The sequence below is a fragment of the Trachurus trachurus genome (assembly GCF_905171665.1).
Source record: "Trachurus trachurus genome assembly, chromosome: 16".
Lineage (NCBI taxonomy): Eukaryota > Metazoa > Chordata > Actinopteri > Carangiformes > Carangidae > Trachurus > Trachurus trachurus.
The window spans coordinates 18562299-18588002 of NC_139902.1; the positions used below are offsets into that span (position 1 = coordinate 18562299).

A 25704-nucleotide genomic window follows, 5' to 3' on the forward strand; every position below is an offset into this window, starting at 1 on the left:
ATTTGACTGGAAATGCTTTCATCAAGCTGTTTTAAACATTTTTCATGCTGCAAATAGAGACTGACCTGCTACTACTACTACTGACCTTCTTTGTGTGTTGCTGGAACTCACTCAGCCCTCTCTCCATCTGTCTGTCCATTCATTTATTCATTTTTCTGTTTAACTCACTTGGATGTGTGGCACATTTCGTAGTCTTGGTGGTGAATTTATTTGGGTTTCACATAACTATTAGATGGTTTTCATTTTAATAAGTGTTGATTAGTACAGTAGCTGGGATACTTTTAATTAAAATCATTTTCTCTTTCAGCAGCACGTTATTTGTTTCCAATCAATTCCCTCGCTCTATCGAAGCTGTTTTAAATGTGGTTAATTGTTTTTTCAGTGCCGGCTCCAAGGAGGCTGCGTTTCAAAGTGCTGAGCCCAAACAAACTGCTTGTCTCGTGGAAGGAGCCCAAAGGAGACTTTGACAGCTATCTGTTCCTCTACAACAGTATACCAGGTAAGATGATGATTTTGCTGTGCAGAAACACACACCGAACACACACATACAGTACAGGGAATGCTCTCGTATGCTAAAAAGGAGGAGAGACTTGACTCCTAATTTTTTTTTTTTTTTGGGGGGGGGGGGGGGGATCCCATCATGAGTTGGATTTTCTGTCTGTCAGGAAGGATTATGTAATTTACTTCTTATCAAAGCTCCTTTGAAGGGATTACACTCTTGAGAGATATGGGGGACTGGAAGTTTGTCCTGCACCTCTGCCAAGTTTGAGACAAAGGACTGTTTTTGCTGCATAGGTGAAGCCTGTCAGCAGATTTGGAAATAGGAGCGATAGGAACACGGGACAGTAGGACCTCCATTGACTCATGATGGAGTTCAATCCAGAACAGCTGAATGACAGCGGTAGCAATTGTAGCCATTCATTCAGAATTAAACAGCATTATCACTGTATGACACTGTGACCATGATGGACGCCTGACATCCTGCTTTTATCCGGCGTCCGTCAGAAGATGATCATTGTGCAGACACAGGGCATGACCTTGTCTCTTTCTGGGCATGAACAGTGTCGTGAGTAATCACTGTAATTACCACTGACATCTCCTTTTTCATGTTACCACGGTGCACCTTACCTTCACAGACATACATCTCCTCTTACATCAGTTCCTTAACTGTTGCTGCTGCACCACCGCCTTGCATCCGCTCTGTATTAATGCTGTGCTGTGCTGCAGACAATTCCTTTGCAGGGATTGTAAGAATGAACAAGTAAGACGGAATAAGCACTCTCACAGAAAACCTGTTTGTCCCAAGCAACCCCCTTTTTGCGAGAACCGCTTCGTTTGACAATTTCTTGCTGCCTCCGACAGCTGAAAAGAGAACAAAAACTGAAATTTATGACCACTTCCTCCCGGGGAAGAGTGCAGCAGTAGGCATTCAGCAGCTTCAGTAAGAAGTTGAACTTTCACTGCTTCATTACTGCATCTATACAGAGTGCGGTTAGTAACACCTTCTTTGATGAAAAGGAGGATGAAGACACACATACCTGCTCTGTGACCTCATGTCCAGTCTCATCCGTCCTGTAGTTTGTCTGAGCGAGAGGCACAATCAAGGCTGGAGTCTTTTTGCTGAGACTCTAAACACCGTCTTGTATCACAAAAGGAGCCCTCGGAGTGGCAGCTAACCTTTTGGTTCAACATGCTGTTCTTTTTCTGCTCAGAGCAACCAAAGTTCAGATGGATAAAGATTCTGGTTTAAGGTTGGAGCAATGTGACTCATTTTTCCAACAAAAATGACTATGTTTTTTTTTTTCTCAATATTTTTTATTCTGTTTTCTCCCATAATCAGCTTGTATCCTTGTAGACAAAGTGGCCCATGTCTTATTGCATCAAAAATATTTAACTTTAGCCTCTGTTTTTCTTTCCAATTGCTTCATTTTTTTGTCTTTTATGACATTGCATGAATTAAGCTAAAATAGGCACTTATTCAAAGTCTGTTCGACAGCCTGCCAACAATGCTGAAATTCAAATTGTGTGGGTTGTGTCTGTGTGTACTTGCATATTTGTGTGTTAGCTATGAGCGCCAAATAGTCTAAATTTACTCTTTGAAATCTCAGTGGAGATGAAGCCAAGTCCAACAGAAAGATTTCTTGTTTTTACTGTATGCAACTGCAATGTATTGTGACAATGTTACTGCAACTGACTGGTTGAATAGTATTGGTTTCAAATACTGGATGGCTGCTTAAGGAGTGGTCTGGAAACCAATTGTGATGTCCTATGCTGAAAATAGACAGCAGAGCCTACAGCAGCCAATTATGTGCAGGCAGTTGAAGCTCTTACTGTATGTGGCATCCATGCTGAAGTACTGATCAAGTTTTTACTCATCACATTTTTAACTTTGTATCAATATATATATATTTTTGTACTTTGACCTGTTATCTGGCTTGGAAAATGAAGACAGCCAATGAGGATAATGAGTTGGCCAGACAGCAGGGGTACTGTAAGAGGGGTCACTGGTGACTCACTCGTGTTGTTGAATTTTTGCTAACTGCTGCAAACTGTTAATGACAAATGGATCCACAAAACAAACTTTTTTTAGCTTTTGACTGTTGCTGGGACTTCAATATAATATATATATATAATATACTTCAGTAATACATACATGTACATGCTGCTCTTTAAAGGTGCTATAAGTAGGCCAGCATTAGCATAATTACTCTAGACTTATTGGTAACTTACCCACAAATAAAGCAGGAACAACAGGCAAAAGGGGGATTGAGTGTCAATCCTGGCTGCCAGTAGCTGATGCCATTAAAATTGGACATTGAAATAGTTAAGCACATGAGTAGTGTAATGGAAACCGTGATATCTACTGTAGTGGCCTAGAGGTGGTCTCAGGACGCAAGGTGGACAGTGGCTCATTCTACCTCTCATTTTGCCTAACCATGCTATATTTGTCTGTAATTGATGAGACTAAGATGAAGTTAATGTTTGTTTTTAATTATGTCTTATTTTGACGTTGCTTTTTATACGTTATTTTTTGCCTTAAGTAATTTTGTTGGCCACTATAAAGAAAAACAAAATGCATGTGCATGCTTTCTGATGGTTATACCAGGCCTGTTTTTGTGATGAAGCATTTTTGTTATGCAGGGTGACATTAAATTCCTGCTAACCTTCTCTGTTTACTCTGGTTTAAAATGATTGTGACAACAGCTCCAAGGATCACTGTTTTGCCATAATCTCCCAAAGTCTTCTTAATTAAACCTAATATGGGTAGATGATGATTTCAGTTTTCCACAAATGAGTCATCCCACATTCAAGCAGTTTGGATATCATGGAAATAAATGTGAGCAGCATTTATTTTGTTTCAGCTTAAGTACTTAGCCACAGGAAAGCTAATTCCTAAGACTTCCAACTACTTTAAAGGAGTAGTTCAACATTTGAGAAAATGCACTTATACCTGACTTCTTGCCAAGAGATGAAAGGATCAACAACACCTTTGGTGCCAGGAGTTGGTTATCTTTACGAATCATAATGCCTGTAAGCAGGGGCAAGCAGCTAGATTGCTCTGTCCAAAGTGTAAAAATCACCCGGCAATCTTAAATTAATTAAATAACAACCAGTTTTGACAGGGAAGGGAATTACAGGCAACAGTACCGTAGCTGTTTGCCCTTCTCTCCAGTTTTTGTGCTAAGCTAGGCTAACCTGTTGGCTGCAGCTTTACAGTACACGAAGCACAGATGTTAGAGTAGGTGTTGTGATGTTTTCATTGAAGTCTTGGCAAAAAGTTTATAGACATATTTCCCAGAAGTTTGAACAATTCCTCTGGGTCTTAATGCCTCATACCTGACATTATGCATTTTTTAACACCCAGTGTGAGACAGAAATGAGAGGTTGATTGACCCAGCATGTGTGGAAAATAATAAGAACCAGTTCTCTCTGTTGAAAAGTCTAACTAATTGCAGGTGAACTCTTAAACCCCCTACTGATGTTACCTGATGAATCCATTTCAGGAAAGGACAGTGGGGAAAGTTTAAAGGGGACATATTATGGAAATATCACTTTTTAAAGGCTCTTTAACATTTGTCTTGCCTTCCGGTCCCAAAAATGTGAGAATTGACAAAAAAATCTGTAATGTGCAGGCTTCCTGTAGGTTGAAATCCATGTGGTTTTACGAGCTGTTCTCTCGGTTGTCTGGCAATGATGTTATAAGTTTTCAAATTTGCATAATACCACCCCTACCTGTGAGTACCAGTACCGGTAGAGGGGCCGGGCGGGGTGAGCAGTGGCTCATTTGCATTTGAAGGAACAGGCACTGAAACCAGCCGTTCTGAACAGGGCTGTTTTGAGCGGATGGAAAGAGCTGTGATGTTTGATCCTTGGGGTATTTTGACCGAAGCATGTCACAGTCACATACATGCATTCTCAGTGCTTGTACTTGCAGCATGTTATCATATGGTGACCAAGTGAATATCTACTCTTAAACTTCAGTATTGATATTTTACAGTGGTTTGGTTGACCTGCACAGATTGAGGTTGTGGTGTGAGCACCGATCCATCCATTTACCCCACCTGACCTGCCGTCCTCTTCAGTACGATTTATCTCCTCCTAAAAGCGTTGTTAGTCATCACCCTGCAGGCACAGGAGACATAAGAGCTGACACACACACACACACACACACAAACCTTATTGATGTCCGGTCAGAATTACAATGGGGTGATAATGTGACTTGTTGGCCTGATGGGGATTAACTGCTGAGAAAAGGACACAAACAAACAGATCCACACACACACGCTTCACAGATCAATGATTTATTTAGGGGACAAATCGTATTTTTCTGACCCCAAAACCTGAAACCACCTCTACCCTTTACTCTTTCTCCGAGCTTTTCCCAATAGCCCTAGAAATAAAAAATCAGCAAAAACCATCAGATTTAATTTAGGATGCAAATCATATCATTTTAAGTTTTTTTCTCTTTATTTGTCACTTCACAGTTTTTTTGTGTGAAAATACATTGTATGCTTCTCACAAAGACAGAAATACAAGAACATGCTCAAGCAAAGAAATCCACCAAAGAATGAAATATTTCGACCTTGAGCCTAATGTTTGCCTGCCTTGGGAACAGAGAATGATAATCAGCTCTTCTGCTGAATTAACTTCATATTGGCTCAGTCGTGAGAATACTAATATTTTGCTTCCAAGCAACTGGGTATAGCAACAAGAAAAGAAAAACATGGTTCTATTTTTTCACAGGTCTAACCTTTGCCCCTCTGTTTTTTCTTCTTCTTCTTCTTCTCCTTCTTCTTCTCCTTCTCCTTCTTCTTCTCCTTCTTCCTCTTCCTTCTTCTATCCTCTCCGTCAGGTGGTCAGCAGAAGGAGATCATAGTGTCTAAATCTGACACAAAGGTTTTCATAACAGACTACAACCCCACAAAAGACTACATTGTCAATGTCATCGCTGTCAGTGGCAGCGAGCAGAGCAGGCCACTTCAGGGCAGACATAAAGGTGAGTTCATGTATTTCATTGTTTGATTCCATCCTTTTCTATAGCTGTATTGTGTTGTGTTGCTCCCCCTGTTCTCTCTACTGTACTATACCCTTCCTCTCTATTCAGGAATGTTACGCCCTGCACTACTCCAGTCATCAATTTTACTTGACACTACACTACTATACTATTCTCTCAAATCTTCTCTGCCTTCTCCTCATGTCCTCTCCTCTGCTTTCTTCTCCTTCACTTCCTCTCCACTAAAGTTAGGTCTGATATGCAATATTGTACTCCTCTGTCTCGTTCCCTCCACTCTCCACTCACTTTCTCTTTCCTCCTCTCCTGTGTGTAATGCTGTTCTCTGTAATAAACTTTGTTCTGGTGCACTATATTCTACTTTTCTTTTCTTTACTATATTCTAATCTATTTTCTGCTCTATTTATTTCCATCCTCGCCATGTTATGGTCTAGTTTAATTAGCTTTCTATCTATCTGCTGTGTATACACACCGTATATGCTTTCCTTATTTGCATACACTATGTAGAGCCAGGAAATGAAGGAACTCCCTAAAATAACAAGTCTGTGGGATTCTGCTAACATGTCATTGATCTGTTTTGTGTGCTGTAGCTGAAAGAGGTAAGGATGACGCGGGAGACAAGACGGAGCCCCAGAGGCTGACTGATTCAGCTGTACCTCCAGAGGATGCCAATGAGATCTCAGGAGGTAGGACAAATGCAGACAAAAACTGTTTCCAGGAGAGGCTGGTCACACACAAATCCTGTGCTCACACATATGTATTAAAATAGTGAATTGTGCTGAATATTACTGTGCTTGAAGAGACCTCCGGTCAGTTGCTATAGCGATGTTTGAAGGAAGGAAAAAACAGCCGCTGTTGCTGTCTCCAATAACAGCTCCATAGATCGGAAAGAAAGAATTAGAAGTTTGTGCCCATGCATGTCTGGTTGGATTCAGCTGTGAAATGATTCCCAAACGCAGAGTTCATGTGCCACCAGTTAACAGCAGACTCCACCTTTTAAAACAATACCTGGACAGACATGATGTACATGTGCAGTAAGTGGGTGTAAAGATGCCAAAACCATCGATACCTCACTGGTGAATCGATCATAGTGGCGCTTTGTGGGAACTCTTTGAGATCCTCGGTGCTGCTGAGTGATAGTAGGTGACTGTGACTCCTGTTATGAGACAGTTAGTGACCCAAACTGTTCACTTGTATCTATTCATTTCACAAGAACGTCTGTCTCGCTGTCTGTTTGTTGTTGAAACCAAGATGATCTTGTATTTGGGTGCATTCATGTGCTCCTATAAAATGTCTAATGAATAATGTTGAAACGTGAGAGAAGAAAAGAAATACATTATTTCTTGATTGAGAGTGTGTTTTCATACAAACAGTCCTCTATCTGTTGGTTTCTTTACCATAATAGTGAGGACAGCGGGGAAGTCTTTGACTATGGAATAACTGATTATTTGTAAAATGGTTTTTGTTGTGCGTGCTTACGTGTGTGTGATTGTATGAGCTCTAGCTTGTAATGCTCAGGCGCAGACCTGATTGACGCTTTTGGCTGAATTTGAGACACAGAAATTGCTGCTGATGTGTGAATGTGATTGTTTTTACAAGTTTAAATTGTCACTTTCTGTGACATTTTTACGATATCTTTGCACCCTAATGTGTGCACAAAGACAGAATCTCATTATTCGATGTTAGGATGGTTATTATTTAAGTACATGTCCTTTTGGCTCGCGTATTAATTGGTCAACATGGAGACTATATTAAGGAAGTTGCAATTATTGAGTCTGGTTTAAAGTCTAGCCTCCACTGAACTGCATACTACTTGTCAGTTTTTATGCACTAAATGTCTTATATATTATTTGCAGTATAATTTTACTCTGTAATGCTGTATGGGCACTTCAAAGTTGCTGATGGAGCAAGAGAGGGACGCACACAAACACAGAGAGAGAGAGAGCATCACTGAGCAATTAGCCATGGTATTAAGCTTATTTATAGACACTTCTCTGAATCTGTGAATACATAATAGATTGGCTCTTAGCTGGAGATGAAAACGCATCGATAGTACATCAAAGCAAATGTCACTGTGAGGGCAAGCTGTAGTAACACTTGGAGTGCCCTTTTTTAAACAATGTATTAACCTGAGCATTGAGCGACGGAAATGAATTTAATTCACCATAAATAAATTCTGATGGTCTTACTTGCAATTTACAGTATTGCTTTTCTGCACTACATACAACAAATACTACTGCTATTATGCATTATGTCATTCTTTAAAAAAAGTATTAAAACATGAGCTTAAACACAATAAAAGCTACAAGTGGTGCTTTTATGATTAAGTAAAATAAGCCATGTTGTTTTACCAGAGATGGGATCTTCAGCAGATTTGTTTTTAGCTTCCTCTGACTGATTTTGCAGTTCGCTGTGGAAATTAAAATCAGGTGGTGCAGTAAAATCCCAGCATCATAAACTATGCGGTGGCTTTTATTTTGTGTTTTTCAAAAACCAAATTTACATTTGATTTGTGCTTCCTTCAACCGTAGAGAACAACATGACGTGTTAGAGCTGAACTGAGGTTGTTATTGTTTGAGTAAAATTCACAGCTGTGCTCTGGTCCAACACATCTGGTTATACGCACACCAAAAATCTTTCATCTGAGCTCGCACAGTGAACCTGCTTGCAGTGCACTTGATCACAGAATACAAACTCAAAGTGCAATCGAACCCAGACAGAAACTGTAACTTAATAAATGAGAAACCAATGAAAGACCACTGAAGTTAAGTAATGACTCTCTCATTTACACACACACACGCACGCACGCACGCACGCACGCACGCACACACACACACACACACACACACACAGGTTTGGGTCTTTGTTCTTCTTTGTTTCTCCTTTACACTCCTCCTCCCTTCCTTCCTGTCAGTAGGTAGATTTATAAAGCTGGATTTCCTTCAGTCTGCTGTTATCAGAGCCACTCACCATTCACTGCGGCAGACGTGACCTTGATTGGTGTTCTGCCTCGTACCTGTTGGGGATTATAATAATATCCTGCTGTGCTTCAATAGAATCTGTGAATGCACCGTGTGTGTGTGTGTGTGTGTGTGTGTGTGTGTGTCTCTGTGTCTTAGTGCCTATGTGTGCAGCTTTGTGCACTGTAGTGAAGATGATAATGTCTCACAGTGGATCAATAGAAGGTGCTCTTTTGTGTGGTACTGTAACATGTGACTGCCTCCCCCCTTTATCATGCTGTGTGTGTATTTGTGTAATAGTAATCTCCCACCGTGCTCCAAAGAGATGGTGTTGTGTGAAGTCTCCCTCTGTGTGTGTGTGTGTGTGTATTAGCATTGCTAACCCAGTCCATCACTGCTTTGTTCCAGAGTAGTAATCAGCCTGCTTTTATGTCTGGGTGGATTGTTTACAAAACATTTCATTAACAGCTGGCTCATACTCTCATCCCCTCTCTGATGTGTGTGTGTGTGTGTGTGTGTGTGTGTGTGTGTGTGTGTGTGTGTGTGTGTGAGAGAGGCTGACATTAGAGAAGTTAGTTGTCTTTTTGCACTCTAGCCAACGTGTACAGCGCCATTTATATGTTCTCTTCTTTTCTCAGGCAGTTTTCATATCATGACCAATTAGTTTAGATGGTTTAAATATGAATAAAAAAATGCAATGGTATGAATTCCCCTGCTCAAATACTTTTAGTATTGTATTTACATATCATCATGGTTAGCCAAGGTCAAAAATGCTGGGAATTCAAAGAGGAAAAGAATCCTGGCAAGTTTGTGTGTGTGTGTGTGTGTGTGTGTGTGTGTGTGTGTGTGTGTGTGTGTGTGTGTGTGTGTGTGTGTGTGTGTGTGTGTGTGTGTGTGTGTGTGTGTGTGTGTGTGTGTGTGTGTGTGTGTGTGTGTGTGTGTGTGTGTGTGTGTGTGTGTGTGTGTTTCTACATGTGTGCATGGGTGTTTCTGAGCGCATTAGAGAGGCAGATTAAAGTAGAGGGGAGAGGGCCATTATCTCTGGGAAGCGTCAGGAATCTTCCTCCGCTCTGAGTAAAATAACTACCTTAGCCACCCACTTTAAGTCTAAAGATACTCTACAAATTACTTAACTGTATCCTGTACAGCATGAACACAAACTGCTCTGATCTAAGGTAGAGACTCTATTACAGGACGAAACCAATTTCCTGTCTGTTCTTGAGGTGTCATTGAGTGAGACTGACTCCGAGCAAACAGGATAGATTTTTGAAATATATTTTAACTTAGTTTGGAGTTTGGAGTCCGTCCAGGATTCCCATATTGATGCCAGTCATTTACATTTCTGCACCCTAAAAGTCAATGATTCAAATCATCAGTCATGGACCCCAGAGTCAAATCTCAGTTGGGAAAGACAACTGAGGCATTTTTTTTTACAGCCTCTAAATCAATCAGTGAGTTGCGCACCGGATTCAGCTGCTCACAGCTGGAAGATGTGAAGAGAATTCCTTCTCTTCTTGAATATCAGTTTGTCAGTTGAAGTGTTTGACTTTTTTTTTTTGCTGTGTCATTGTCTGCAGAGGAAAGCTGCGTAAAGTACCTCTGCATGCCACAATGATTGAAAGAGCTAGACGACTCTTCAGGATGGAAGTAACATTCAAATTATGCAGCTGCACTGTGATCTGAAAGAACTTTAGTTTACTGTGATGCTACAAGCACATCTTTTTATAGGTTGCTCCTTTACTGAGTGCTAAATCAAATCTCCAATTGAGCCGTAGTAATTTGTTACTGCTAGATAAGGTGATATATCACTCTGTCAAATCAGTGAAGCTATTTTCTCATGTACTTCTTTCTAATGAGTTACATCAGTAACATCAGAGAAGCATAATTACTGTGAAACACATTCTCCTTATCCTCTGGTAATTACTATGAATACACAGGACACCTACTGTTTCCTTTTACAAATGCTAATTGAAAACTCAAATACAGTAACATGTGTGGTGCCTTCAAACAGAAAAGTGGCGGACACAAAGACACACACAATAAAACAACAGAGGCAGTGAGAAAATCTGAATCTTTCTGATGTTTTTGAATCATCCATTTCATCCACAATGATATTTGTGCAGGTTAGTGACTGAGAAGGAGAAGCTGCTTCTTTTGAGAGTGCTGAAATGTGCTTGTGGTAAGCTTACTGTACTCGTCTTAAATATTCATTTTTGTGACCTGTTTCCTGCTGATAAGATAAGGTTTTGGCTACAGAGCTACAGGACAAAACTTTTTTTTACAGGAACTGGTTTCATTTCCCTTCCACCCATCTTGATTCAAGCAAATTACATTTATGAAAGACATGTTAATTTCGCCAAAACATCTCTAGACATTGTTTTAACTCTGCTTGTAATGACATTGGCACAGATTTTTGATAACATGTCTGAAGGCACAGGCACAACAAAGACAGGCCTTCATTATGAAATAATAGAGTAACAATAATGAGTGAAAAAAACATTTCAGTCCCTTGTCAGCTGAATGCCAAAGCAAAGTTCCTCCATACAAAGTACCTCTCTTTTCCATTTGTTTCAGTCAGTGTAATCTCTGCCAAGAAAAAACTCTCTATGGGCAAATTAATCAAATGACTGCACTAAAAATGGCAGGTCCAGTGATTGACATTCATACTAAATTCTCACAGTCCAAAGTGTCAAAACATTAACATACTCTTTCCAAGCTGCACTGAGACAATAAAACAGAGAAAGGACTGTGCACTGTTGTACACACTGGGACTAAATCACGTCAGTTCAAGAGGTTGCCATCTTTGTTCACTTGATTCAGTCGATCCATCATGGATAATTGACTTCAGAAAGCTAAGACCAGATTGTTTTCAACATGCTCTCTGGTAAATGAAACATCATAATCACAATACATGAATATTGCAGTTGGTATTTACGGACTAGCATTTACATCCTGAGCCATGCTACTCAATTTTCTTTCTTTCTTTTTTTTTTTACAAAAATATTCGTGACCCCCAGAGGAAGAAGACCAGATCAGGACCTTTCCTCTTTTCCCATTATTAGTTTGACATTTGAGCTTTGAGAACAAACATCTGATCAACTTGTGGGCTGTTTTCGTGAATTTTAAGATATCCTCTGATGACTTTGGTGATGTCCTTGCATAGAATGACCTCACCACAAAAACTAGAAACATTTTTCATATTTTCCAAACAAGTCACCTGCTGTGACCATGGACATTGTTTCTAATAGAGAAGCAGGTAGTGTTACTTTCTTTGACTGTAATCATGAATTTTCCTCCGCCTTAACTAAATATCTCTAACGCTAGTTGCCCTAACCCTAACCAGTGTAACCATCCAGAAAACACTTATGTAATGGAGTCATTTTTGTAACAGACTTGCCGTTGTCATTCCTCTCCATTTCTTCTCAGCAGTTCCTCACTGTTCAATAAAAGCAATATCCCAGACAGTAATGTCTTTCGCCGTACACGTAATAATTTAAAACCCATAGTTTTTTATTCCAATATTTAGTGTATCAAGAGGTAGCTGTTGCTGTTGGTTTCATCCATGATTCACTCCAAACAAAGTCAGTGAAGAATGCTGCAGCCAGCAACAATAAATATCTGTGTTTCGCTTATCAAAGCAAGAACAAATCCATTAGTCGTCCCCCGTGCAAGACAGTAATATATTTTTGTTGGAAATTGGCCCTAAACAATGTTTCCTCAAAATGATAGCCATTATTTGGACAGCTGTGTGCATGTGCGTGTGCTGTGGGTGTGTCAATGGCTGTATTTGTTACTAATGTGGGTCAGTAGCCTCCAGTAGTAAAACAGATGGTTGTCGCCCTGCAGACCATAAAGATCTAACAAATACTGTAACTCAGCACTGGTTTCTTTCTGCGAGTCATAGCCTAATGCTGCATTCTTGGATGGACCACAGAGGTACAGAGGCAAGAAGAAAGAGTTTGTAATGATAGTGAATTCCAGTGGAAGAGCCAAATATTTTTAAGCAAATGACACGTAACACGTTTTAACACTCGCACTCTGTTGTGAAAATTTGTGTATTTGTATTTGTTTTGATCCTTATTAAAACAGCAGATATCTATAAAACCCTGCTAAAAAAACGTCCAGGACTCACAAACTAAACTGGATAGACTTTGATGTCGATACCACTCCACTGGTTGACTAAATGATAAATGGCTGACTTGCTTTATTTTATCTTTTGTACAGAGCAATCAGAGCACGCACACGCGAGTGGAAATCACTGAGCAATACAGGACAGAAGCCTCTGCCTTCCTCCATGCTTTGGTTGCCGCTTTCAATACTTATTACCTAATAGGATGTGAGTGCAGTGCTGCCTTCCTCACTCCCTGACTGAAGCTTGAAACCAGCACACACACAGGCAGACACACACACACAGATTGAACCCAAGGGACAGACGCAGTTAAAGTTGAACTGGAGGCCAATGAGATTCTGTTGACATTGGCCACTCTGATAGTGAAAGAATATCCATCACATCTGCACAGGCTAACAAATACACACCTGGAGAGCAAGCTCTCTGTATTTATAGCCAACTTTAATTTCTAACATTATCATTTATTTCAGCTCTGGTGCTTTCTAGCTCCGTATATATATATAGTGTGTGTGTGTGTGTGTGTGTGTGTGTGTGTGTGTGTGTGTGTGTGTGTGTGTGTGTGTGTGTGTGTGTGTGTGTGTGTGTGTGTGTGTGTGTGTGTGTGTGTGTGTGTGTGTGTGTGTGTGTGTGTGTGTGTGTGTGTGTGTGTTCATCTCTCTAAATTTATCACCTTGTTAATTCCCAGCTTTAACATTAATTTATGTTAAATCTCTCCATCTCTGTGTGACTGTGTGCTATGTGTGTGTGTCTGTATGAGTGCCTGTGTGTCTGGCATTATTTATTGCCTTATTAGTCTCCAGAATTAGCAGTTACAGACTCCCTCCGTAGCGCATTTTGGCCCACATTTAATTTAATTCCTAGTCTTCACCAATCAGTCAGTGTGATGCTCGGTGGCTACACAAGATGTCAAAGGTTTGTGGCCAGAGATATGTGTCACTTAGCTGACAAATAGCTGAACACTCTGAGAGAGGATGCCAAAACCGATACCACAAATGACAGGAGGCAAATGCACTTAATACATGCAGCTGACTGGTGAGTTATCAGTTCCTTTGAATGCTCCTCAACATTACATCAGTTCTTTCCATTTGAGAGCCGGAGCCAGACATGTATGTCATGGCTTAAAGCATGGCAGGCTCCAGGAAACTTAAAATTAATGTTAGAGACATGATTTGCAGATGATGTAAAAAAAAAATGAATGTGAAGGGCAAAGTAAGGAGGACATTTACAAAACTATTAAAATAAACCAAAATGAAAAGTGAAGTGACAAAAGAGCGATCTCAGGTAAATGTCCTCCAGAACCACCCACTTCATCTCCATTTGTCACATCTCACAAAATGCTTTTTCCGTCATTGTGAGTTGTGTTTTACATTTTATTTTGGACATTTGCCAACTACTGAATTATTCCTGTTGAGAGGAAGTAAAGAAATATCATCCTTTCACACCTTGGATGTGTGTTCAGAGACTTGGGAGCAGATCAGCCATTGCTCACTTGGACAAGTGTGTGTGTGGTCTCTCTGGTGGTAGCCAGGTTTCAGTCCTCGTCCTCGATTAAGAGCGAGAGTTCATGGCTGAGTTGAGCTAATTGTATGACAGTGGTGAACAAGTTCATGTGTGTGGGATGTGCTAATGGCATTTCGGTCATTAGTACCAAGGACTCCTTAAGTGCAGAGGTCAATTAGAATAATTAGCATCCACTTCCTCCCTGATTTTTTTTCCCTGTCATGGTTTCTGTTCCCTCGTGCTCACAAAGACAAGTTATGCCACACTGTGCTGTTCTGTATTCTTGGCTGTGGCATAAGCATTACCGCTGTAGCTTTGCCCCGTTTTCTGCATAAACAAGTCCACTGCAGGTGAAATTTATCCAAAAATGTGTCTGGAAGGAAGCAAAGCGCTCTGTGCATTCAAAAGCATATACAGTATCTATAATAGGGAAGGTTAGCGCAGAGGAACGTGGTCAAAGAATACAGCACCCAACCTCACAATTGTTGTTTGTCATTGGAAGTTTATTCAATTTCATCATTTTTTAATCATTTTTTTCCTTTCCTGTTGTTTCTTCCCTATACTTTTTTTTGTACCTCTGCACTACCTCTGCTCTTTCCCTCCTTTGTCCCATCTTAATGCTGTTTCCTTTCTTTTTTTTATCTCTTAACTTTTACTGCCTGACCTGACCTGACCTCTTCTTACCATCCGCTCGTTCTTGTTCTCCTTTCTGCTCTCCCACCACTTGTGATCCAAGGGGTTTAGACTTTTGTGGCTGACAAAACACATCAGACCTCGGACTTGTTTTGAAATGACACAGGATGTTCTTTTAGGTTGGCAAAATTAACCACATCCCCCTATTTTGAAGCGAGGTTCATTCTTGACTGAGAGGCTTCTGGTTAAAAAGACATTTAATCATTTGTGGAATACAGGCAAATCATAACCCATAGTTTTGCATAAATTTCCATGATTTCCCAGTGGCTCATAATAAATAGTTTAGTCGCAGTGAGTCCTGCTCACAAAAAGGCTTATGCTCATAGTCGCATTGGCTTGAGTTAGTGAACGTATAGATCGGTCAGACAAATCACATCTTGTGTTTGACTATAAAGACAAACTAAAGGATGGAAACAGGCATGCAAACTCTCCCACTTGTATAATTAATAAGTAAGCCAGTAATGTAACTAACCTTAACCCCTAGTAACACACATCGCACAGTTAAAGAGCCACACCCATCGCTTTAGTCTTTACCATGTGTGCATGGAGCTAAAAAATAACCAGATATGATAAGAGGGGCTCAGCTTTTGAAACAAAACCCACACAGTTCAACAAGTGTGTGTGTCTGTGTCTGTGTGTGTGCGTGCGTGCCAGACAGAGATTAGAGGAAGACAAACAGAAAGAAAAGAACACGGCATGGCAAACAGAGACAGGTAGAGATGGAGAAACAAGCAGAAAGGTAGAGAGGCCATGTGTTGCATTCAGCATACATACAGCGTCCCGCCTCTGTCAGAACGGCTGTGTGTTCAGTGATGCGCTCTACAACAAGACAGTGGATTAAAGACCAGGAGGCCAAGCAAGGAAAGGTCTCTGGTGGAACGACACAAACTGTCTGACAACAGCTGTCGGATTACACCTTAAAACTCACCGGATCACACTACACACACGCTCTCTCTCTCACTCGCCCTCCCCAACACACACACACACACACTCACACACACACTCACGTACTGTGGGCCAACAGGATTCACAAATGAATATGAATGTTTGCTCCTGGCTGAGTTTGTCTGAGTTGCTCTGAGGGCCACTGAGCAAACGACAGGTATATCAATCCGCTGGCTTTCTCCTGATTGAATAAACAAGCCAATAAAACAAAGAAAATGTTGGTTTTGAGCTGTTGTGTGCCACCAGTTTTTTTATTTGCAGAGGTGCAACCTGGCAGGCTAAAACAACTCTCGGGGTTGATGCTTAAGCCGTTCTAAGTCTTGGGTATGAAATTGTGACATCAGGAACGATAGTCAAGTACGTTTTTTTTTTCTTAGAAAAAACATTTTGTGGCAGTTTGCAGCTCTACTGGCTGTTATTTATTCTATCATGGGATCATTTTCAATTTAAAAGCCAATAAACAACTAACAATTTATTGACAAAACAATCTCACCTCAGAGTCTGTTCACGTAGAAGTGTCTGTAAGTCATGGGATTGAAGATCTTTTAGGTCCACGTTCACTTAATGGCTGAACATTTAAGTTCATTCTCAGCTTCATTCAAACAGCAGCAAAACAGCCTCACCTGTCACAATCTCAAGGTCGATTAAATAGCTAATTTGGAGTTTGGGATCATATGACGCTCTGTCGGCAGTGATGACAAGTTAATTATAATCATCCAAACTTAACGTGACATGAGGTAATGCTTTTAAAGGACAACTCAAAGGACACACATTATTTTGACACTGTAGGAAAAGCACAGGTGAATTGCAAATATTAAAATTAATTTCATTTAGTTGCTTCAGTTTCAAGGCCCTGGTATTGTTCATGTTGGCTACTGACAGGTCTTACCTCAGTCATCATTAATCTTATTAATCTCATTACTAACCCTAACCCTACTGTAAAAAAAAAAGTAGTAGTTCAGAATTTTGACACCTTTTTGAGAAATGTTGCCCCTTCTTCGACACATGTGACTAACCAGGTGCACACTAAGTTATGATATGGAAAATGGACCATCAGGGTCAGTTTCTCAGTTGGCTTCATTGTGGTTGTCTCTTTAAATGTGATCCACATCTAAGTTTGGTAGAGCACTTACTGTAGCCAGCACACCTACACATGAGCAGATGGGGTGGAAAGGAACAGACAGTATTGATTTAAAGAGGACATTTTCTTTACAATGTACAGGAAAATTGGTTATATTGAAACATTAGGTTCCACATGATAAACAGCAGGCAGGAGAGTTGGATCTTATTACTACTCATCCTGAAATGAAATATTGAAAAAGCTTCTTCCAGGGGTGACCATAAAAGAGACAGTTCACCCACTCCATATCATCTCCATTTTCGTCATTTTAAGTTTATATTTCATTCTGAGCAGAGCAATATATCAAAATCAAATATACTAACTTATGTTAAACTATTTAGGAATAAGTGGCGAGTTATTTTTGTAACAAATTAGCCTTACGTTTGAAGTGAAGTGCTCTTCTGACAGCAGAATCATCAGGTTAGTTTGAGAAACTAAGGGAAATGCGCTCATTGTTTGCCGCTGCTATCTATCTATCTGCATGCCTGTCACTGTCCTCAATGGTAATTCCAGACAGTGTAACACAATCACACTTAACTTAACTAGAAAAAGACTGAAATGACAGCGAAGTCTGCCTGATCCCTGGCTAAATAGAGGTCAGCAATAAATCAAAGCTGCCTGGGAGGAACCACTGTTAATAAGAATAGAGAGAGACAAAGAAAGCAAAGAGGGAGAAGGTGGAAAAGTTTTCTCAACTAGATAGGTGTGTGTATGTGTATTTGAAAATGTGTTATCTCTGTTTATGTGTTTGTGTATTGTTCATACATTACTCTCACAACTAGGCTATATCCGGTTGTTTATATGTGTGTGTGTGTGTTTTAGTTCCTGGGAATAGGAGATTACAGAGCAATCTGCTTTGCTTTAATTAAACAGGTCTGCTTTGCAGATAACATGTAGCCTATATGTGCATGTGTTTACACCTCTGTGTGCTCTGATTGTGTTTGTATACTGCCACAACAACAGTTAACACTAAACTACTAGCTGCTACTTAATCCGCTGTACTTGTCTTTAGCACCTCTCCTCCAGTCTTCAGTGCTGTTCCCAGTCCTTGTCACTGCCTGTCTTTGCTCTGCTTCAAGTTGCAGCCAACAGTGGCTACCATTGTTGCACTCACATTTTTTTATTCCCCGTTTCTCCACTCCCACACAAGTTAATTCAATTGTGCGGGAGCCACATACTCTTTTCCCACACCTCCGCAGACTGTACCGTGGGCTGTGAGTTGTAAAATGTGGTTGCTCACTCTCATGGACACCAGGTTTATGGTCTGTCTAATCACGTGCTCGCATGCTAGTAACGGCTGGTGTCTGTCCAGTAATGTGCTTGCATGTAAATAGGTTTAGTAATGGCAGCGCCTTTTTCTAATCGTTTGCTTCTATTTAGATAAGGTTCAAATCTAGTTCAGCCAACCACATGCTACTCAATCATTGGATATAGAAACAAACTGTACACAAATCTGTAAATTTGGCTTGAGGACATAACATTTTTGAGTAATATAATACCCAGTGTGTGCAGTACTGGTGTGAAATGGGGCTGAATGGTTATGCGCTTTTCCAGTACTACCCTATCAAAATCACAGTGCTGCTAATTTTAGCACCGTTCATATTGACAGACAGATTGTCCTTGTATTTGCCCAGAGAGGGTGTTATAGTCACAATATGTAGTAGAGTTAATTGTGTGGGAAGGTTTTAGTGGGTTGTTTTTAGTGAAGAGATTTTGACCCATCACTAGTGTAAATAATAGAAATAACAACGGCTTAATTCTATTAAACTGCTTTGAGTCCTGGTATTGTGAATGCTGAGTCACTATGTCTGCTGTGAAGAAGCCTTATGTTAAACATTTAACATCTGCTGAGGTTGAGGATGGGTGTGTTTACCAGGTTGTAAATGACAATTGCACGTTTTGGTTCCAAACGTGAAAAAAGACTGCATTTTAGTATTTACAAAACAGCTGTTAGAAATATAAGATATATTTTGCGTGCTACTGTCTATACTATAGCTTCTAATGACTGTACTTAAAGATGGACATCATGACAGGGCCCTAAAGGTGAAGACAAACCACCACAGTGACCTCTTTGTCACTGATTAAAGCATAGCACACTGATTGGATAACATTATGACCACCTGCCTAATATTGTGTTGGTCCCTTTTGCTGCCAAATATGCAACAAACTGCGATGCACTGTTTATTCTGGACACCTTTCTATCAGAACCAGCAATAACTTTTCAGCAATTTGAGCAACAGTAGCTCGTCTGTTGGATCTTTGCTCCCCATGTACTGTATATCAATGAGCCTTGGCCACCCATGACCCTGTCGCTGGTTCACCACTGTTCCTTCCTTGGACCAACTTCTGATAGATACTGACTGACCACTGCAGACCGGGAACACCCCACAAGAGCTGCAGTTTTTTAGATGATCTGACCCAGTCGATTAGCCGTCGCAATCTGGCCCTTGTCAAACTTGCTCAAACCCTTTCCTGCTTCTAGCACACAAAGTTTGAGGACAAAATGTTCACTTGCTGCCTAATATATACCACCTACTAACACATGCCATGATGAAGTATTATTGACCTGTCAGTGGTCGTAACTGTCATGCCTGATTGGTGTAAACACCCAGCCCCGTTCCATGTCAACAGACACTTCAAACTACTTTTTAAATGTTTTTATGTCATTTTATGCTGTTCCTATCACGTTGACGTAAATTGTTGGGTTATGACATAATGATTGACAGCTGTGATTGACTCTGGGTCAGACGGGACCTTGATGACGCAGCTCTGCCACTCAGCCACTATGGCTCCAAATAATGTCACTATTGCAGCCTACTGTAGCTCTGGCTACATTAGGATATTTAAGCTTCAGTTGTACAGTGGAGATTTGATCCATCTTCTTTATATAAAGTCATTAGGAGCTACCGTACTGTAGCCATGTTTAGCTATCATAACAACAGTAATTAATATTTTTTTTTTTTTTTACTTTTCAACAAAATGCCAACTTCGCCTTTGGACACAGAAACTCTTTCTCATGCAGCTGTCAGTCTCTTTAAAGCCTAAAATGTTTCCAACAACTTTCAAACATGAAAACATTGTTTAGTTTAGTTTCCATAGTGAAAGCCAGTATAACACGGTAAACAAGCACAGCTTAAATACTTGGTTCCTGTCGTGTTCACCAAGACATCAGTATGGTTGAGTGAAACTTGGATTTCAGCTCTAATAGCTGGCTGAGCTGCAACACACTATCCAGCAGGGAGGAGAAACCTAGCCAAGCTCTATGACAGTAGCAGTACTCCATGAATTTAGAAAATGTCAGTGGCTTGTGGAGCTAAAAAGGCTGATAGAGTAAATTTAATACCAATGCAGAGATTTGGGAGATTATACGGGTACAGATATGTCAACCCAAGACTAAAACAGTATGCTAAACTGTATGTAAGTGTGTCTTTCAACTCTTATCTTTATCCTGACATCAAATCTGACTTTAACTGTGATTCTCTACTATTAAAAGCTCTGTTAAGAATTAAGGACTGTGAATATATAATAACTTTTTATAGCCACAAATTCACATTTGGTCCATATGAATAAAATTACCAGAGCACAGGAGAAACTGACATGTCTTGTGCTCTGCCATGGCAGTTTGTTTTACTTAGTGGAGAGCTTAAGACAGATATTGGTGCCAAAGAAAGCCTGTCTCTTATTAGGTAACCACAGAGATGGACAGAGTGAGATAGAGGAGTGGAGAGAGGCAGAGGGGAACAGGAATAATTGTAGACTTGGACAAAGGAAAGACTTGGCACTACAGAATCCGTCAATATATCTGCGGTTTTTCATCAAACCCAAATACAGTGTTTTGCCACCTCACCATCTTTCATTCTTCCTGCCTTTTCTGTTTCTTTTGTTCACTTTCACACCTTTTCTCTCGCTCATGTGGGCACATATACATAGTTCTCCCACTGTTCCCCAGCAGCTGCACTTTGACCTGCTGCAAATGTGTTAAGACGGGAGGAGAAAAGGGGGAAAAGAGATAGCGAAGAGGAGGAAAAGAAGAAAGGCAGATGGGGCTTAGGAGGAGCAGAGGGACCTTTGACCAGCCTGCTGTTGTCTCGCAGTCAGACTGAGAGCTGAGAGGGGGATTCAATAGCAATTACTGTAGTAAGATAATAGAGGCATTCTCTACGACATTCAACGTCGGGCGGGGGGAACACCAGCATGTGCATGTGTAGGACCATGTATGCATGGGTTTGAATTCCTGTCTCTCTGCAACATGATTGCAGTGGTAATACTGACGTGATTGTGGTTTGTTTTCCAAAACATTGAGGACATTTCATTGCAGTTGATTATTAGATATTAGTCAGATTCTGCAGATGGATGAAATTGTTTGATTCCATTGTGTGATGTGAAACTTTTCCATTCTGGGAAAGTGTGTCCAAACTTTTGACTCACACTGTAGATATTTCAGCTTGTATTGTACCAAAGTGTGCAACAGAATCAGGACTTGGTTGCAGCTGCTATTTGTAAATTAGATAATATATTATATTAGATGACTTAGATTATGACACATAAATCTCCTCCTGTGCTTAAAGCTCTTACTGTATACAGTATGAGACACAACTCATTTACAACACAACTCAATAAAACTTGCAGAGCAACCAGTCCCACTAGTGTTTCATAACAAAAAGCAAACCTTATAAATCTGGTGTTGCTTGAAATGACCTATTATCCAGGTAATAACAATGTGTCATGAATTAATTTAGGTGGTTGGTTTTTTCACTTTATGTCATCCTCACTGAGATGGATAATATATGTGTTGGGCAATTATGGAAGTTGTTTCTCAAACTGCATGAGAATAAATAGCAGCAATGATTTCTTCTGAAATGACCCCTCATACCCAGCTACACAAAACAGAGGTCACTATAAGGAGAAGGGACATCCTTCATTATTGGTTGTGCTTAGCTGAAGGACGTTCCCACCACCCTGCCAACAGGAGATTCAAGAATGGCCAGCGAGCTGCAATTAGCTGTAATTACCGACCCTCTAATCCTCTGTTTACAATCTCCCTCGTCAATCTTGATGGCTTTTCACATTGCACAGGACTCCACTCTCCCTCTCAGACTCTTTCATCTTTAACCATTAAGATCCTCATCTTTCTTTTTTAACCAGTGTCAACAGCAGTTACTATAGATACTAATACCCTCGAAATGTCTCTGACTTTTCATCACAGAACAGCTTCCCATGTGTTTGTTTGTGAGCAATCCAGCGCCTTATAAAAAAGCCTCCGTGGTGACTAGCTATGGTTCTTGCTTTCTATTCTTTCACCTCTGAGTTTCCTTAAAGGCCATGCCTGTTTGGTTTGTAAGAAAGGAGGCTCTACAAAGAATCCTCTTTTCTTTGGCCTTTAGGCCTTTAGCCATTTAGTGAAACTCCCGAACTTGTCTTCTCTTCTCTTCTCTTCTCTTCTCTTCTCTTCTCTTCTCTTCTCTTCTCTTCTCTTCTCTTCTCTTCTCTTCTCTTCTCTTCTCTTCTCTTCTCTTCTCTTCTCTTCTCTTCTCTTCCCTTCCCTTCCCTTCCCTGAGAATCATCATAATCAGATCATCATATTCTTAGCTTTTTTCTCTCCAAAGCTTTTCATGAGGATTTCTATAATTGCATTTCAGTTTTATATGATATACATTTGCAAACCAAAGACTCATCAGCTATCTGTCTTGACCTTGTTGTCTTGTCTCCTCTCCTTCGTCTGCTGTCTGTAGCAGATGGATGGTTCAAACAGTCAGACAGTCACAGACAGGAGACAGAAGGCTCTGTCTGGAAAATCACTCCTTGAATCGAATACCTGCATGGCTTATTATCAGGCAGCATGTCTTTTATGAATTTCAAGATTGCAATTGAGTTGGCCTGAGATGATAGCACAAGTGGTAGAGTAAATTTTACATATATTTTTCAGGCACAAATTAGAAGTAAAATACTTATTAAAATTCTTGTTAAATCTTGTTTTTCATTGCATTTTTTATTTGTAACAATTTTGCTCAAGCAATATCTTGCATAGATAAGTCTTGTAATTCCCACTGGTGTGGATTTCTGCCAATGCTCATAAGACTGGGGAAGAAATTTTCTTTTTGCCACCAAATAGCACCTCATCCTGTTTTGCATTTTTTTTTTTTTTTTTTTTTTACAGTTGATAATTGGCAGTGTACCAAGAGGGGAAAACAAGGGAAACAAAACTGGAACAAAGGTCTTGGGACTAACCCAAACCATTGCAATTACCCAATGTGCACCTGAGCCACTAAACTAACATCTGTTGTTAGAACAGAGTGAGAAATTGAACCCACCTCTTCTGCACTCCTAAATGTGCTAGTCTACATTGACTTAGGGTAATACTCCACAGTCTTCAATCTTAATATTTTAAATGTGCTATACCGAACAAAAATGCAAGGTGATAATTGATTTTCCTTAAGTCAGCGCTCTCTTTATTGCTTCGCTTCATTTAGACGCAAACGTCCAACCTTATCAGCATGTTCTGGATTATTCACTATTCCGCTTGGAGACAGATAACGGATTTATGATGCAACTTTAAGTGGATGTATTCATTTTCTGGATATCAAACTGGGCAGGATGACAAGATAAGCATGTAGTTATGACAAACAACCTCACAGAAATACAGTGCGTGTGTGAGTGAGAGAGAGAGAGAGAGAGAGATAAATAGATAGAAGAAGAGAAAGAAAGAAATGTAAATCACAATAGAGATGCTGAGGGTGTTGTGAACGTATACTGTATAAATCTGGTACTTGCGTATGTGGTTTCTATGCAAATCTAAGTGTGTGGGTGTGACTCTTGATAATACTCCCATTTGTCCTCTTTTACTTTCCAGTGGGATGTTTCTTGTGTAGGTTTCACTGTCTTTCTAATGAAGAGTCACAAAAAACTTGTAGAGAGATAACCTCCAGATCAGGAGACTTACAAGTAAAAACACCACAGAGTTATAATGAAGCTCACAAAGCTATGTTTTTAACTTCATTTCATGTTCACATTTTTGGAACAAGACAAATGTTCAGTTTCTATGTTTGTTTCACTGTGCTGAATGCAAAGAATGCATAATCTTTTTTTTTTATCTGTCTTTATAGTTCTGTGTTGTGTTTCTGACTGTTTGGTTTACAGTTTATGTTTTGTTCAATAAAGACAATCTGAAACCTGCTGACTTAAGGTGTGCATTTATTGTTTTATTGAGTTTTGTCTGAGAAACCTGAACATCAATAGTAAAATCATTATTTCTTCAGTGGGAGCTATCTCTTGTGTTACGAATTCATTAGTGCTTCAGTCTGTGTGTTTGTCCCCGACTGTGGTCAACTTGAGTTCATGTCAGTAACAATCTACATCTCTTCTCGTCTCTCCTCTCTTCTCTAAAGAGTATTTTATGTTACTCCCACTGAGACAGTAAAGGCTATCTGTTGATGTTGATGTCTTCTTTCCTCTTCAGTTGATCAGTTTGTGTGCCACACTGAAGCCATCGCAGACATCGTCATCCTGGTGGACGGCTCCTGGAGTATTGGTCGGATAAACTTCCGCTTGGTCCGCATGTTCCTGGAAAACCTGGTCAATGCCTTTGATGTTGGCATTGATAAGACAAGGATAGGTGAGTCCCTGCTATCTTCTTGAACAGATGGCTGCACCAGGGGAACAATAAGGTACTCTGATGTTTGTGAACATATTTTAATTACACTGATACTGACATTTACTCATGTCTGCTATGAAATGTTGTTATTTTTCTGTTAACTGTAATGGGAATCTAACTTTGAAGGGGAGATATAAGCAAATGACAAATTGTAATATCAGGTGTGTGTGTGTGTGTGTGTGTGTGTGTTTGTAGGTCTGGCTCAGTACAGTGGCGATCCCAGGATAGAGTGGCATCTAAATACTTTCTCCACCAAAGACGCAGTCATCGATGCTGTCAAGAACTTGCCATACAAAGGCGGAAACACTCTCACAGGTGTTGGATTTCGCTGATACTACCAGTTTATTTGGCTAGGTGTTTCTTTCTTTCTTTCTTTCTTTCTTTCTTTCTTTCTTTCTTTCTTTCTTTCTTTCTTTCTTTCTTTCTTTCTTTCTTTCTTTCTTTCTTTCTTTCTTTCTTTCTTTCTTTCTTTCTTTCTTTCTTTCTTTCTTTCTTTCTTTCTTTCTTTCCAGGTCCCTCTGTCGCTCGATATTTCTTATTCATGCTTTTTCCCTATCTCTCTCTCTCCTTCCAGGCCTTGCATTGATGTATATCTTGGAAAACTGCTTCAAGCCTGAGTCAGGATCACGTGTTGGTATACCCAAGATTGGGATTTTAATCACGGATGGGAAGTCTCAGGATGATGTTATACCACCTGCAGAGAGCCTGCGTAATACTGGGATTGAGCTTTTTGCTATTGGTAAGGATGGGCACAAGATTCACATCTGTGCCACAGTGAGTTCAAAAAGCACTTCTTGTTTCTTTAAATCCCACTGATGATGTCTTTTTGATCTAACTTAACCGTATCATGGTGTCCCGCTGTGCAGTTCTCAGATTTATGTTGTCACTTAAATGTCATTCCAACAATACTATGTTTGCGCTCGTTCTCCCAGGTGTGAAAAATGCTGATGAGAATGAGTTGCGCTCCATCGCCTCGGAGCCAGACAACACTCATGTCTACAATGTGGCTGACTTCAACATCATGAGCTCCATCGTAGAGGGTCTGACCAAAACAGTGTGTGAACAAGTGGAGCAGCAAGATAAAGACATCAAGGAGAGTAAGGAGACAATGAGAACGACAGAAAGAGAGACTGTGCAGTCATATATACGTAATACGTCCGATAAGCATTAACGTAAATATAAAACTTTATATTG

At 40.1% G+C, this 25704-nt stretch overlaps 1 protein-coding gene across 1 annotated transcript in view; it reads left to right on the forward strand.

Annotated features, from left to right (window-relative positions):
* col14a1a (collagen, type XIV, alpha 1a) overlaps positions 1-25704 on the forward strand; it is a gene marked incomplete at both ends in the record, with an annotated part of 125403 nt that overhangs the window by 9017 nt on the left and 90682 nt on the right. The window contains 7 exons of the mRNA XM_083988958.1: positions 383-499; positions 5354-5497; positions 6103-6198; positions 24316-24471; positions 24706-24825; positions 25085-25249; positions 25443-25607. Coding sequence (XP_083845084.1) covers positions 383-499; positions 5354-5497; positions 6103-6198; positions 24316-24471; positions 24706-24825; positions 25085-25249; positions 25443-25607 — 963 coding nt within the window. The remainder of the gene's footprint in view (positions 1-382; positions 500-5353; positions 5498-6102; positions 6199-24315; positions 24472-24705; positions 24826-25084; positions 25250-25442; positions 25608-25704) is intronic.